This window comes from Terrapene carolina, unplaced genomic scaffold (assembly GCF_002925995.2).
Source record: "Terrapene carolina triunguis isolate 2854851 unplaced genomic scaffold, T_m_triunguis-2.0 Scaffold130, whole genome shotgun sequence".
Lineage (NCBI taxonomy): Eukaryota > Metazoa > Chordata > Testudines > Emydidae > Terrapene > Terrapene triunguis.
In genome coordinates this window covers 38,482,863-38,498,151 of record NW_020664481.1, presented here as the reverse complement: position 1 = coordinate 38,498,151, position 15,289 = coordinate 38,482,863, and the positions used below count along the sequence as shown (strand labels likewise).

Below are 15,289 nucleotides of genomic sequence, written 5' to 3'. Positions count from 1 at the left end.
ATGCTTTTAACCCTTAAATCATTGACATTCTTCAGCTGCCAGCCTGGGGCCCGATCCTGAAAAGAGCCAAACACCTCCCATGTGCATCTCCTTCCATGGCGGTCCACACCTCACAGAAAAAGGCCCCAAATGAACACCGCAGAGGGTTTATGTATGCATCTCTCTGCAGTTTCTCCTGCCTTAAAATACTAGGCAGATTAAATAATCCACACCAGATGTATCAGTAACATGCAATAATTATACACAACTTTGACCTGATGTGTAGTTGCAAATAAATACATTGTGTGCTGGACATTCTGCTGAAAATGAATGTCTAGTGTCACTGCTGTTGAATAAGTGAGTACAGATCATCTAAGAACTCTACCAACCAATACAACTGCAGCTATTATAGGGCTTCTGCTGGCTGACAAATGTATCCATGAGCACCCATGTAAAAGACGAGCTGTTGTTTATTTTTTAACAAAAGTTTGTTTTAAAATAAAGAAATTGATTCATAGAGTGATGAATATTATAGGACAGTCACATCAACAGGTGCTTCAAACATAGCAGTATGGTGCGGAAGATGTTGAGAAAGAAAATGAATAGACTGTCTAAATATTACATATATTTTGCAGTCTTTTTTTCCTATAGAACTCTAGTGAAGTTAATGTATAAACTGGAGATTGAATTATTTATAAGTTTTGAATATATGATAAATCATGTTTCACATTCCACACAGGTAAATGTATATTTCCAAGCAATGAAACGAAATAGGCACACAGCCTGAAAACACTGGGGTCTTACCTGGAATCTGGATACTTTGTCAAGGTAGCCAGGCTGCTGGTGTACATGTGTCCTCCTACATCGATGTGCACAGGAGCATTGGATTTGGTGAGTTGAGCTGGGAGAGGAATTCCTTGAGCTGCCAGGGGAGAAACTGGGGACCGTGTTAGAGACAGACGGGACATGCTTCTTCCCTCCTGGAAACGGAAGACAAAAAAGAACAGTTTCTCTTAAATGTAACTGTGTGTTACCTTTATTTCTAGTGTGATCACAGATCTAATCAGATCATTTTTGCATCTGCCTGATCACATATTCAGCTAACAAATTATTGCCACCACTGTAATTAAGTGTATTTGCATCATTTTCTTCAAAGTACCAGAGGGGAAGAGAAAGATGCTTATTAGCAATAAGAAATCAAGAAAAAAAATTTCAAGGTGTCAGCCTCAAGGGGCATAAAACAAACTGCAAAATTCTAATTAAAGGTCGCGGGCTTATGTGTTAGATGTGAAATATCCCCTGACAAACGAATAACCAATTTGTGAATTGGGATTCAGGGGTTTTTGCAAGTTTGTCTCAGTAACGAGACACCTCTAAATTAGTGATTTCCTCAGTACCTAAGGCATTTAGTTTATACATGTAGTACATTTCACATCAAACTATGAAAAATAATAGATTTTATTTTTAATCATTACAAAATAAATTGATAACTATTGATTATATCTTAATAGTAGATATAATGAGGGACTAATAATCTTTCAAACTGAAGGAAATTAATAGCTGGACGCAACGACGGCAGAAATATATATAAAATGACCACAGTTTTCATGACACAAAGCTTTCACAAATGCCATAGGATCTAGCATTAGAAATCAGAAATATACATATGAACGTGTGTATATTTATTACTTTAAAATATCTGAAATTAAATGGAATTGAGTCTAAATATTTTTAGCTGATTTACAAAGTCATGCACTGAATTTCTGCTTCTGTAAACCTAAAACAAATATTTAAAAGACTTTCAAAAACCCTGTTTGATGTGGAAGGGACTGCTAGGGCAAATATATATATATATATCCAAAAACTCTTCAGGTACTATAAGAAAAGGATGATAACTGATTCTCTCCCAGATACCAACATGTGTCTTACACAACTGATTTAAGTTAAATAAAAAATTATAGGTAACATACATGACAAATGGAAAAACTGCTCAAGCTTTCGGAAGTTCTATCAGACACCAGTGTGTCTTACACAACTGAATAAAATCAAATAAAATAATAATGAAAACATATATGACAGATGGAAAAATTGTTCAAGCTTTTGGAAGTTTTATAAAATTCCCCATCCTTTCTGTCACATATGTGTAGAACAACATATGCAAAATATTATAGTTAAAAACATTTCTGAATAGAATCTAATTTTCCTGGTATTTTGTTTTGCAGTCAAGCTACCAAACGTCTAGGCTCTTCCTAACATCTGATAGACGCTTTATATGCAGTATTACAAAGTGAATGTCAAATTCTTCCAGGTTAGTTTGGTGACATTTCTAAGAATCCTAAAACTGGTCCCTCCTTTCTTTTAACAATAAATATTTTGCACAATATGCTTGCCCAAACCATTCAGTGAACATATAATTGACAAGATTCCTTAAAAACATGGTTACCAAAATATATGGAAAGGGACTGAAAATATAATGTATCTCGACACCTTTAAAAGAAAACCAAACGACTAGTCTATTCATCTAGTTTCGTTCATAACAATTTTAAACTACTCCAGTACAGAAATACATCACCCCATTATGAATCCACATCCTTTTCTCTTCAAATGCAGAATGGACATCTGCACTGAATGCGAACAAAATAGCAACACTGTCCTAGAACTTCTGTGTCAGTCGATGTGAAATTGGCATTAACATTTTTACTGTAGCACCACCTTCAAGGAAAATGACTGAATCCTTTAATGACTAAAGTTGTTGCTTTCTTCTTTCCCACAAGGTCCTGTTGTGGGCAATCTTTAGGAAATATGTCACATCACAAATAAAACTACTAATTTTTTAAAACAACGTAGTACTTTAGCAGTCTGTTCTCTAGTTGTGGATGCTATATCTGTCTACCAACACAGACAAGGATGTGTTCCTACCAAAGAGCACTGCAAGCTCATGTTCATTCTGTACTCCTTCACTTAAATGTAAGGGTCAGTAGCTACAAGCTGAATGTCAACTCTGGCTTTGTTCTAACCCTAACTATTATCACTAATGATAAAGGTATAGACCTTGCAGGATACAGACCTGCCTTGGAAATACACCTCATGGAGTTTTACAAAAAATATGCCTAATTAGGGCTCATCTGGACCCCTACAATTTCTAAATGAAATCAAAGAACTTGTAGTTCTCTTTAAATAAGTCTTACATTTAACCGTTTGTCTTGAAATACAGACTCCAATTTTAAAATATGCACAGAAAGCTAAAGATCAAGTGATCTGAATCTATTTGTGCATATTTAAACACTGCTACTGTCTTACGATTTTGTTTAATGTTAGTACATCAGCAAATGCCTTGATCTGCAAACTGTCTGAGACTCTCTGTGAGGCCATGCCCATACAGTAGAGATATTTAATTTATACTATTCACTGGAGGGACTTTTTGAACAATCCTCTGCTTTTGGCATCACTCAGCTACAGTATGCATTGAAAAAACACTTAATTATAGAAAATCACTGGAAAACTAAAATAGTTCACAGTCTTGTATGGATTTTCATACTTATTGAGGGGTTTCAGGCTTTTATTTTGGGGGAGGGAATCAGAAGGAGAACTGAAATACAGGTTTGTTTAGTTAGAGAAGATTAATATTATAAAATAACCCAAATGTTTAATAAAGTTGCAATAGCCAATGATTTTTGTATTAGTTAATCAACAAAGAGCATAGGTCTTAAACACTATCTAAACGGTGTAAAAAGCACTTCCATTAATCCTAAAAATAAATATTCCTGATTCCTTAATCCTAGTTTTTATTGACTCTCTTCTTACATGTATTTCTCAATATAAACTGCTGCTAAAATTCACCATATCAAGTAATATATTTATTTTATCCACAGAGCTGGATCTTAAAAGTATTTATCCTGTGGAATTCTGTGTTTTTTAATACTGATGTGAAAATTAGAACCTTAAGGGTAAATATTGAAGAAACATTAACAAATTTCATTTTTAAACCATGTAAAATAATCCATGTTCTTTAGTTGCCTACAAAAGGGTATAACATCACTACTAGTGGCACAAGCAATAACCCTGCTCTAATAAGTAACACAGGAACCTGCTAACGGCAAAATCAATAGAGCCTGATTCCCAAATTATCTGAATATTTAGTTTTCCAAACATTACACACCAAGATTTTTCAGAGCCAGCTTATCTTTTTCTGCCTTTCTAAGCTAACTGCATAAGTACTGCTTGTAAAAACTATTTGCCCATGCAAAGTGAAATAATCACAATGCCATGCTCATTTACACACAAAATGATTTTGTGTCCCATTGTGCTCACAGTTGTTCAGCTCTCTAGGGGTGATTAAACTAGCTATGCTGCTACAGCTTGAGATGATTTCACTGAATCGTTTCTCCATGAAGTTGCTTCTTTGCTAAGCTGTTATTTTAACCATAAAAGGTAAACAGAAGGCAGCTGTAAGAGCTCCATTCAGCTCCATGCCCAGGGCTATCACCCTAGGGCCGAGAATGCTGAAAGACTGCAGAATTTTCCAGGGTGTTGCCTTTCTTCCTCTGAAGCCTACAGGAATACTGTTCATTTAATACACACTCTAGATGATACATTTCAGATCCTACTAACAGAAAGACTTCAAAAGTGTAAGAACTTTTGGGCGAATGAAGCTTCCCCACCTCTGCACATAGCTTGGGGCCATGGTAACCAATACTGCTGTTGATGTTGGGAAAATACAGTAGAAATAAACTGCACAGAGCAAGGCAGAGAGATAGGGACAAGGGAGGTGAAAGGTTGCAGAAGAGAAACAAGAAACAGTCTGGAAGGGATAACAAGAAAAAAAGGGGAAAGAATTAAAAAGAAAGCAGCTCTGAAGGAGGGACAAAGTTAAATCAAGGAACAGACACTTAAAAGACTACAGATGGGAACCAAGACTAATTAAGGATGTAAAAGTGCTTTGTTTCTAAAGTTTATTGTTGCCAGGATAAAAATTAATTGAAACTAATGCTGTTATTCACTCGTGCAGTTTAATTCCTTCATGCACATTTAAGACATGAAATGAAAACTGCAGGTTTAAGGACTTGCCATGAAACAGCTCTCTCTATAAGATGTTGAAAGGGGGCATCTTTCAACCCATATGCAGCCAGCTAGCTGTGTGTGCATCAAAGGCACAAAGTCCAGTCTGCTGCAGGACCACTGACTCGTCTTTAATGAGATCAGCACCAACATCTGTTCTCTGACTGGTTCCTTTATTGGATTCTCGTTGAAGCTTTTTCCCCCCAGAGACCTTTCTTTCTTTAACAGCAGATCTATTATAGCACTAAAAGTAAAACCACCGTTTCAGCCCCCCGACACCCCATTTCAAGCACTTTGGAGAATAACCAGCTAAAGAACTTAACCTTGCACTCTCGTGGCTTCATGGCACTGTCTGTATTTCCAGGGAGGTAGGATTCAGCCCAGCCAGAGGGTCAAAATTAAAGAGACTTGGCATTACCTTTGTCTCTATAAACACGTAAACATGATAATATCCAGAATCTGCCTCTTAGGCGACTTTGAGCCGATTGTTTATTTTGTGAAACCAACCTAAGACAAAGAAGTGATCAGGTTATTTTAAAACCTTGGCCAATGGGTTACAAAATAAAGTCCATAAAACATTTGCACACACCTTAACACTGCTTCAGAAAACCCTGGACATTTGCTAGCAAGTGGATTAAGTCAGAAACTTTTTGGGAGCGGTTAGCTTGTTGAGCTCTCGTTTAAAAAAAATTCTTTTCCCCACTCTCCTCCCCCCATTCCTAGCACTCTCCAATCTATTTAGTGTAAGTTTCACGTCACCCAAATGCCTTTCCCTGCTGATGGTCAGGGAAATCACCAGTAAGCCATGCACACCGGCCACTAAACTTCTGGCTTTTTTGTTAGAAATATATACAGCAATGCCCAAAGGTAAAATTCAACAAAAAAAAAAAAAAAAAAAAAAAGGCACAACATGGCGTCCCTTACTTATTCTCGCATAGCAAGAAAAGAGATGCCTTAGATGAATGCAGGGGGGGAAATCTGCACCTCCGATCCTATATATTTTATGTGCAGCCAATGGTGGTGAACATTGGCCAGACTAATGTATTAATTTTGCAGAAGTGTGCCACATTACATGTAGGAACAGAAATGCAAACTATAGCCTAGAGTGGTTTGAAGTCTACACCAAATCAAACCTTCCACTCTGACTGGCGCCAGAGTTTCATTCACAGACCGCCCGTGTTTTCCATATTAAGCTTTGTCATCTGCCTTCCCCCTTTGTGTTTAGACACCCTAGAGACAACCCCAAAGGACGGACCCACAAAGTCCCCACCAGAACCAAGAGGGTCTCCCCTGAAAGCAAAAGGGGGAACCAAATCACAAACCATCAACAACCCCCCGCACCCCCCCAAACAAACATCCCCCCTCCCTTCACAAACAGTGCAAGGAAAAACAACCCCCCAAACCCCAGCTTCCCCCTCCCAGCCCTACAACGCGGTGGCAGCGGCTGCTGCCTATTGCAGCTGCCCTTTTGGAAAGTGCAATTGTTGCCAGTGCTCCTTGTGTACCATTCAAAAGCCCGGGACCCAATTAGCTCTGCCTCCTCCGCACTGCGGCTTTGCCCCCGGATCCTTTGCCTTCTTCAGTGCTGGGGCTAGGGCGGCAGCAGCAGCCTAGGAACCCCGGGCAGCGGGGCTCCAGCAACACTGGCCATGCTTTAGAAGAAGGAAACAAACCATACACACATGCATGCACACACACACACAGAGCACCAGCGCTATCAAAGGAGGGTGGATGAAAATGGATCCTGTAGCTTTAAAAAAAACCCTCTGTCTCTTCTCCAGAGCCAAGATCTGAGTTAGTTTCAAGAAGAGGCACTTTCCAAAAAAAAAAAAAAGCCATGCAATGCAATGCGCACTCCCCAGTCCATGCAGGGAGAGAGACAGGAGCAGCAGTCAGAGCAGCTTTCCTTACCTTGAACACAGAAGAGAGATCTGCAAACCCCCCTTTTGCTTTGGGCTCTGTTGGGTTTGTGTGTTGATGGGTTTGTTTTTTGCTTTTATTACTATCTTTGTTCCTTAGATCCTGCTGTGATTATTATTATTTTTAAAGCTGCTTCTTCTCTCTCTCTCCCTCTCTCTTTTTTAATGCTTCTTCTGTTTATTTTGTGTGTGTGTGTGTGTGGAGAGGGAAAAAAAACCCCTTAAAATGAAACTGCCGAGGCTGTTATGAGAAGAAAGGCAATAATCCCGTCTCTAAATAACAGAGGGAAGGGAGAAGAGGAGGAAAAAAGGCGAATTCTTGCTCAGGGCTTTGCAAACGCCTCCAGGGCAGAGGATTAGGCTACAATTAGCTCAGCCCTTTGCTCTCGCCCTAGCTAATTTTGCGATGAAAATTGGATATTTTTCCCTCCTTTTGCTGGAGATCTCCAGATTAAAAAAAATACCTTTACAAATAAAATTAATAATAAAAATAATACAAAATCAGATGGCAAATCCCAACCCCCCCTTCTCCTGCTTCCCACCCCCCTCCCCAAACTAACCCCCCTCTCTCCTTGGCTGCAGAATCCTTTTGCTAACGGTTTGGGTTGCCAGCTCCTCTCCTTCCTTGGCTGGGGGGATAACGGTTTAATGTTGTGGAATATCAGGCCACTGTCACGTCCTTCAATAGACTTACTGAAAAGAAGAAGGAGGAAGGGGGGGGAAAGCTGATTTTAATCATTGTCATTTGGTCTGATGTAATATTTCCCCAGGCATTTTCAACTAGGCATAAATTTTCAGCTCCCAAATAAGTAACACAGGGCACGTTTCTCACATCTCTTGACTCCTCTGTTACAATTAGGGTAGCACCCACTCTGCACTTGTTGATAAACTAGATCAAGTTAACCACACACACACACCACAAAAAAACCCTACAGCAATCAAAATGCAGATCGGGGGTATTTTTGGGGAGAGGGGTTTGCAATTATTCCCTTCCCCCCTCCCCTCCGTTTTCCCTCCCCTCGCTCCCTTTTCACCCTTTGCTAATGTCTCGCATTGTAAACGCCAAATTTCCTGTAGGCCATTAAAACCAAATGACGTCTATCGACATGCATTGTGCTATTGCAGAAAGCGCCCTGGCAGGCCGCCCCTGGCCAAAAGCGCCATTTCAATTATAGCGCACGGCTAGATGGAGATGTCTGCCATGAAGATTTCCCAGGCAGACAGGCAGCTCCACAGGCGCTCCGCTGGCTTGGCCACAACAGCAGCCGGGGCTGCTGCTTCCCGTCGCTGTGCCTCCCCCTTTGGAACCTCACCCCCAGCCCCCTCCCTCCAACCCGCAGAGCAAAATCCTCCAGAAACTTTTAACAAAAGCAGATTGATTTGGTTCCCTGCATTTATTTATTTTTTTTGCAGCTAACTCAATCTGGGATATTGATCTCGAGGGAAACCTGCATGCTCGCCCTCCCCCCACCCGTACGACCCCCCCTCTCCCACACAATGATGTTTACCTTGAATAAACTTTTAACATTTGTGCGTGTGGTTGAATGTATTTATTATTAATATTATTAGTGGCAGGTGGCCAATGTGGCATATGGATTTCATGAGAGTTGCCTACTGGGTCAGCCTTACACCAAATATATATATTTATAATATTCGTCCTGGAATAAACTTTTTTTAAAAATCTGTCTCCTTTAATTTATTTATATGATTTAATACAGATTAGGTCTTTTTTTATTTTGCAGATCACCCATCTGGCTAATGAACACTATGAAAACATCCTTCTCAGCCCCTTCCTCCTAAAATTGTGTTTATCTCTGAATGAACTTTTAAAAAACTGTGTGTCCTTTGTTTCATTTATGTGATTTCATGCAATTCGACCCCCTTGTTATTTTTGCAGTTCATCACTCTGCCATGTTGATCTCCAGAACGTACCTTTCCTTGACCTCCACCCTCCCTGAATTTTTTCAGTGCATCATGACTTTTCAGACCTTAAGAGTGTAAGGATGGGATATATTTGTGTGTGTGTTTGTATTTGTATATTACAAATAAATGTCAGCCTCTGTGGACTAGAATTAGGTTAATTTTAGATCTTCAGCGCCTACTAGCTGCAAACAACTGTAAGTGCAGAAAAGTTATGTAATTATTTATTTATTTTGTTGTTATTGCAAAGGTCAGGCCATTTTCATGGTTAAAGGGAAATCAGAATTGCTTGTCCTCACCAGAGAACTCCTCTGTCAGACAGAGGATCTGAAGCATTGGGCTTGCCACTCTTTGCTTTCCTGACATTTATGGGCTGAGCAGGAAGGCGTGGGAACTAGTTGGCTTTTTTATTATTTTTATTATTGCACCATCAAGGAACAAAGTGAGAAAGGCAGAAACCCCTAAAATTGAGGTTTTTTAAAGTTATCTTCCATGGCAGGAATAAACAGAAACTTTTTTCCTAAGGGTAGTGTTTTTTTTTAAGAGTACAAACTACAGCAGAAGAGGGAAATTTTCTCATTAAAGTTACATCCCTGCAGTTAGTTCAATTACTTGATATATGCAGAAGATGTTGTAAATTTAAAGATTTAAATAGCTTACAAAGATGCCGGAGGCTCCATCAGTTAATTTCCTTAATTTATGGATTTTTAGCTGAGCTTCTGAAATGAAAAGGAGAATGAGAACTAGGTCAGCTGAGAGATTTGCATCCAGCACAGACTCAAATTTGTTTTGCCTTGACCATCCTACCAGGTACCTTTTTTAGCAGGGGCAACAGTTTCACCTTTGGCCTTTGAAGTCTCTGTATTGCCTATGAAAGTCCAGCACAAAAGGGTGGATTTTATTTTAAACTAACCTCCTGAACATAACAGTGTCTTCAAACAGCTGCCTCACCATAGCAGTGGACAAGATTGTAGCCTAAGTTTCCCTTTAACAGTTCAACAAGTGCAGTTCCAGGAGAGAAAGAAAACCCACTGAGACTTTAAGTCTTTTGCGGCACAAGTTAAATAAGACTCTTTTGGTGAAGCACAGGCTGAAGATTTTATATGATTTAGCAGCTTAATTTTTGTTTCATCTGTAGGTTATGGTCTAAGTGACAAACATAAAATAAGTATGAGAATCATGAGCAGTAATCAAAACATAACTGGAAATATAGTGTTTCTATATCAAGGCTCAATAAAGAGGAAACAGAAATAATTACAATATTTTATTGAACAGAAAGTAGAAATTGCTTCCTTACTCAGTCCCAACCCATCTCAAAAAGGTATAATTTAATTGTACTGCATAGTAATAAAATGTCTGGCTGGGTTGTTTTTTTGTTTTGTTTGTTTTTTAAGATAAAAGCAAAGACACAATTGTAGTTGAGAATGAAAAAGATGTATGTATTACACAGTATTGTTTTCATGGTATCTCGAAAGGGACATTGTTCTCGATTTAAGGGTTTTTTTACCCATATTACTGTAGTAGATAGTAAAGGTGTTCTGTATAGCACTACATGCACTCACTCAGTTCTTTCTTCTCACTCAATTGTGTGAATGCCACTTTGTTGTTGTGTTTCAATATGTATGAATATATACATATGAATTAATACTTAAAAGATTTATATAAACTAAACAGTTTTAGGAAGCAACATTGCAATATTATTAGTGTTGGTGTTCATGCTTTAACATTTCTTTTCCCACTAGATGAAGTTTCTAAGATTTGCAAGGTACATGTCAAGGACGGGTATATAAATGGATTTTTATTTATTCACAACTCCAAGACTAATTGCTTCTCTTTGCCTGAAGGCCAAGAGATTGGTTTTAATATGACACTTCAAAAGTATTCATAGAACTACACAGATACTAAGTGTCATTGTTTAAGAGAGAAATCTGGCTATGGTACTTGTGACCCTGAAAATAAAATCTTCCACTGTTTTTCAGAGATTCACTTCAAGCTCAACTGTTAAAAAACTGTACAAAATAAAATATTAAATACTTTGAAGCAACCAAGAAAAAAGAAACAATTTTAGAAGTGAACATAACTTATTTTCTTAGCAATATTATCGCATCCTTTATAAAAGAAATCCAAACTCATAATATAAAATTCCTGAGCTCAGGCATGAAATATTATAATTAAAATTGGTAAGTTAGAAGATAGCTTACCTTAAGTGTTTTAAAAGTTCTTGGCTAAATGTGAAACGTATTTTATTAGGTATTAAATAGCACAGGCAATAAACTATTTTGCATTTTCCTTATCAACATTTCTTTGTATCCTGTTGCAGATGCTTAATTTGTATTGAAAAGGACAAAACCATTTTATAACATATGTCTTGTTTTATCTTATTATTACATAGTTTGAGTTTGAATTTTTTCATTATGCTAATCAAAGATTTATTGGTAAGTATTATTAAGAGGTGAAATAGAAATCTATAAAAGTCACTACATTTCCGTTTTCTTTAAACTGTTTTCATGTTGTCCTGAAACAATGCTTGATGCATATTTTATAATAAAAACTTAAAATAAGATAGGGGGCCAACACATGCACAAGTTCAGATTTCCAGGTGTCCTAAATCTCCTTTCAGTATAATTTACTGAAGTCTTTCCTAAATCTCCTTTCAGTATAATTTACTGAAGTCTTTTAAAATAATCATATCTGAAAATTACTACTCACATCAAAGAAAGTGTGAATGAAATAAAAAGAACATACTGTTTCCATGAATACAGTAGTCACAACAGTAACCTCTTAACTATTATTTCTTAATTATTGTACAAAGAACCACAACAAGTGCATATTGCAGTCCATGACTGATCTTGTTATTGTATGGTTTGTCCTGTGTCATAATTTACCTCTGTACTTGTTGCCCTGTTGTATTATGTCTGAAATTAGGTTCCAATCCTGCCTTTACTAAAGTCAATGGTAACACGCCCAGTAGGATCAAATCCATAAATTATACATTTCTGGGGCAGGCGCCTTGCCTTTTCATGTTTCTGTAAAGTGCCTAGAACACTTTGGGATATTTTTAATAATAATAAATAATAACAATAAGTAAAACAGATCACTTATGATTTAAAAAAAAAAAACAAGAATGAAACAGTGAAGGATTGAGAGCTAGATGTCTGTCCCTTTAAAACTAATATCTCCATACAGAATTATATTTCTTCCTACTCATGGCTAAGAAACCATTACATTATGGGTGCAGTTTTGCCTGAGGGGAAAGTTAGAGAGCTGAGCAAGTACCTTGTGAACCAGTGCTTCAAAAATAATTGTTGGACCCAAGTGTGTCCTCAATCAATTAAACCTTGGTGTCTTGGATGAGTTTTCATTGGTATGGCTGAGGGTAGAATTTTGCCTTCTGTCAGGGTAAATAAGGCCAAACACAGAAATGAATAAGGAACAAGACACATCTCCTGGTGAAGAAAGTATAGATGCCAGGGGACTTGTAACCAGCACTAATGCTTCAACTGGTGAGAATGAGATGGAACCAAAAGATGTGAAGACGATGCCAGTTCAGAGAAAGTTTTATATGGAAGATGTGCTGCGTATGTGGAGAAGCAGTTATTTTAGTGAGATACTTCAAAATATTAGTATCAGAGGGGTAGCCGTATTAGTCTGGATCTGTAAAAAGCAACAAAGAGTCCTGTGGCACCTTATAGACAGACGTATTGGAGCATAAGCTTTTGTGGGTGAATACTCATTTCGTCAAATGCATGTTGCATCTGACGAAGTGGGTATAAGGTGCCACAGGACTCTTTGTCGCTTTTTTCAAAAGATTAAAATACCTGGACATCCCAGTACTTCTGGTTTCTGTCAGCTGGCCTGGTGGGAGAAAAGAAAGAATTAAGGGCATCAGTTTAAGCAGGTCAAACAGGGACATGAACTGGGTTTAAAGCAAACTGCAGTGCTGGTCATTCTGTAATAAGGAGTCCAACATGGTGTTTGCCAGTTAACTGACATTACATACTATACTTTGACATTGGCTGGCTGAGGAGGGTTGTCCTGGGAGCCTCAACTGTGGCCACACAAATTAGAAAATCTGCAAAAGAGAAAATCTCTTCCTTGGGTATTCTGGCAGTTCTCTTTAGTAAAACTGTCTATCTGCTGAATGAATTTATAAGCCATTACTTTATTAAAATGTCTAAATACAGTTAGATTTTTTTTAATTACCCAGCATACAACTTCCAGTTTACAACTGTAAACAAACTTCACAACACCAGCATTATATATGAAGTAATCTTCAGTAGAGACTGCAGGGTCCAAACATTTTAGGCAAACTAAATTTAGGCTGGAAATACAATCTGGATTAAATGTTTGCCCATTTCTCATCTTCTGGTCCTGACTGTTACAAGCGAAAAAAAGTATCCAAAGTACAATTTTGTTGATCGATATGTACTGCATCATTTCGGCATATAATATTTCTCAGATTTTGTACTTTGCCATTCTGTTATGTTCTTTCACACTTTTATTGAAACAATTAATATTAAGAGTATTTTTAACTTACATGGGTAAATTGCATTTAATTAGTCTTTTGTTACTTATTAAATAAATAATATCCATATTATATATGTCACAGATGAAAAACCACTTCTATTGATGATTGTAATTCATTCTCTGGTTTATTATAGACACAAAGTCCTCCAGGGAGTGTCACAAAGCCACATGGTGTTCCTGAGTGCTTGATTTTGCATTTGGATCACTGAATTAACTGAATGATGTGTAAAATCCAGGGTAGCAGACAGCTCCCTATTAAATACACATGTAAGAGAGGTTGTATGTGTTGCTTATTCCAGCGAAGGTCTGCAATAAGTTATACTCAGAAAAATGATTCCTGAATGGTAGGATACAAAGAACTGGTGAAAAAGGCTACAGGGTCTATTTTGATTCAAATCATGATCTATTTTCAGAATCTTTGGGCATAGGCATATCTGGAATGGAACCCAAGATGCATCTTAGTGCTCTCTTCTTTGGGCAAATAATGGATCGATTAATGCAGTGGTTCTCAAACTGTTGTGACCTCTTTTGGGGTAGCAGTCCAACAAGTCAGATTCGGCCTGCAAGACAATGCTGTCTACCCCCAAATGTGTCCTGACCTGCTCCACAAATGCTGTGCCAGGAAGCTGCCATTTTCATCTACAAACTGGCAGCCTCCACACACCGAGACTTTGCACATATGATGTGTTCTAGGACACCGTGAAGGCCACCATTTTGTAGATCAAAATGGAGGCCTTCTCACAGCATGACCTCACGCTTGCAGTACTTGTGAGGTCATATTGCATGGAGACTGCCATTTTTCCTGGCTTGGATTTTTTGGAATAGGTCCGGAGACACTCACTGTTCAGATGCCATTTTGCCATTTTCACCATCCAGCTGTGCAAACATACGGGTGAGAGACTTGAATCCAGAAGATCCTTATCTGTGGGCAGCAGCCTTATTAATAGAGAATCCTCTGCCTTAGCTGGTAGGAGGCTGTGCTAGCCTTTTCTGAGATGGGAAAGCAGTGGCTTGTAAGCGCCTTAAGGCAGGGCCCATATTTTCTTTTATGCTACCCTGAGTACCCTGTTGGCAGTTGATAAAGAATCATGGTAAGTCACAGGTGATGGCTGAGCATCTCAGCCCAATGGAGGAACAGTTTGCATCCTTTTCCCTCTGTTGGACATGGCAAAGTATGATTGGGTAAAAAACCGCTTTCAGTGCAAGCCTGATACCATGGATTTGCCAGCAGCTGAAATGGAAATAACTCATAAAAATTTCCTGCAACCAATTCTTGCGAGGATCAAAGGCCTAACTTACTGTCCTGGAGTTTTGGGTCACTGTCAAGAATGAATATCCTGCACTCTCAACATGTGCCTTGAAACTGATGGTGCCTTTTGTGAGCCCATATTTGTGTGTAGCTGGATTCAGTGCACTTGTGTTCATTAAGTCTCAGTATCCATCTGCTGTTGATGTCACATCAGAGATTAGATATGCAATTTCTGCCACACCACCAGACTTTGAGAAACTGTGCCGCAATACAAAAGCCCATGTGCCACATTACAGAGCATTAGATAACATACTTAAGATGTAAATTCCGGGAATTCCTTGTTCACTATGTTGCTTCGTTGCTGTCTGGGGTCACAAAGTCTCAAAATGGTTGTCACATAGGCAAAAAGTTTGGGAAGAGCTGGATTAATCGTTTTACTGGCTTTTGTGTGGTCCGGACCCTACATGAGAGATCCATAGCTCTGCTGAAGCTCACTGACAATGCCATAAAAATGAAAAACAAATGATTTCTTCCAGGGTTGAAGGCCTTTAGTGATGCAGGAAGTGGGGTAGGGCAGCCAATGGGAAAGGAAGGCAAGACTTGATGTAGGTGGCAGCAACTGAAGCGGTTTCCTCCT

General features: G+C 38.5%; 1 protein-coding gene across 8 annotated transcripts in view; it reads right to left on the bottom strand.

The window, feature by feature from the left end:
* KCTD15 (potassium channel tetramerization domain containing 15) overlaps positions 1-8,229 on the bottom strand; it is a 59,458-nt gene extending 51,229 nt beyond the window's left edge. Inside the window, exons 1-4 of one of the 8 annotated variants that reach the window (XM_024195891.3) lie at positions 8,137-8,229; positions 7,517-7,649; positions 5,361-5,544; positions 784-959 (exon numbers count right to left, since the gene is read on the bottom strand). In XM_024195891.3, coding sequence (XP_024051659.1) covers positions 784-959; positions 5,361-5,381 — 197 coding nt within the window. In that variant the 5' untranslated portion in view covers positions 5,382-5,544; positions 7,517-7,649; positions 8,137-8,229. Of the gene's footprint in view, positions 1-783; positions 960-2,551; positions 2,584-4,640; positions 4,748-5,360; positions 5,545-6,542; positions 6,822-6,948; positions 7,427-7,516; positions 7,862-8,136 lie in introns of those variants that run through there. The other 7 variants (XM_024195894.3, XM_024195889.3, XM_024195888.3 and 4 more) reach the window with 7 other exon arrangements.
* Positions 8,230-15,289: the final 7,060 nt, after the last annotated feature.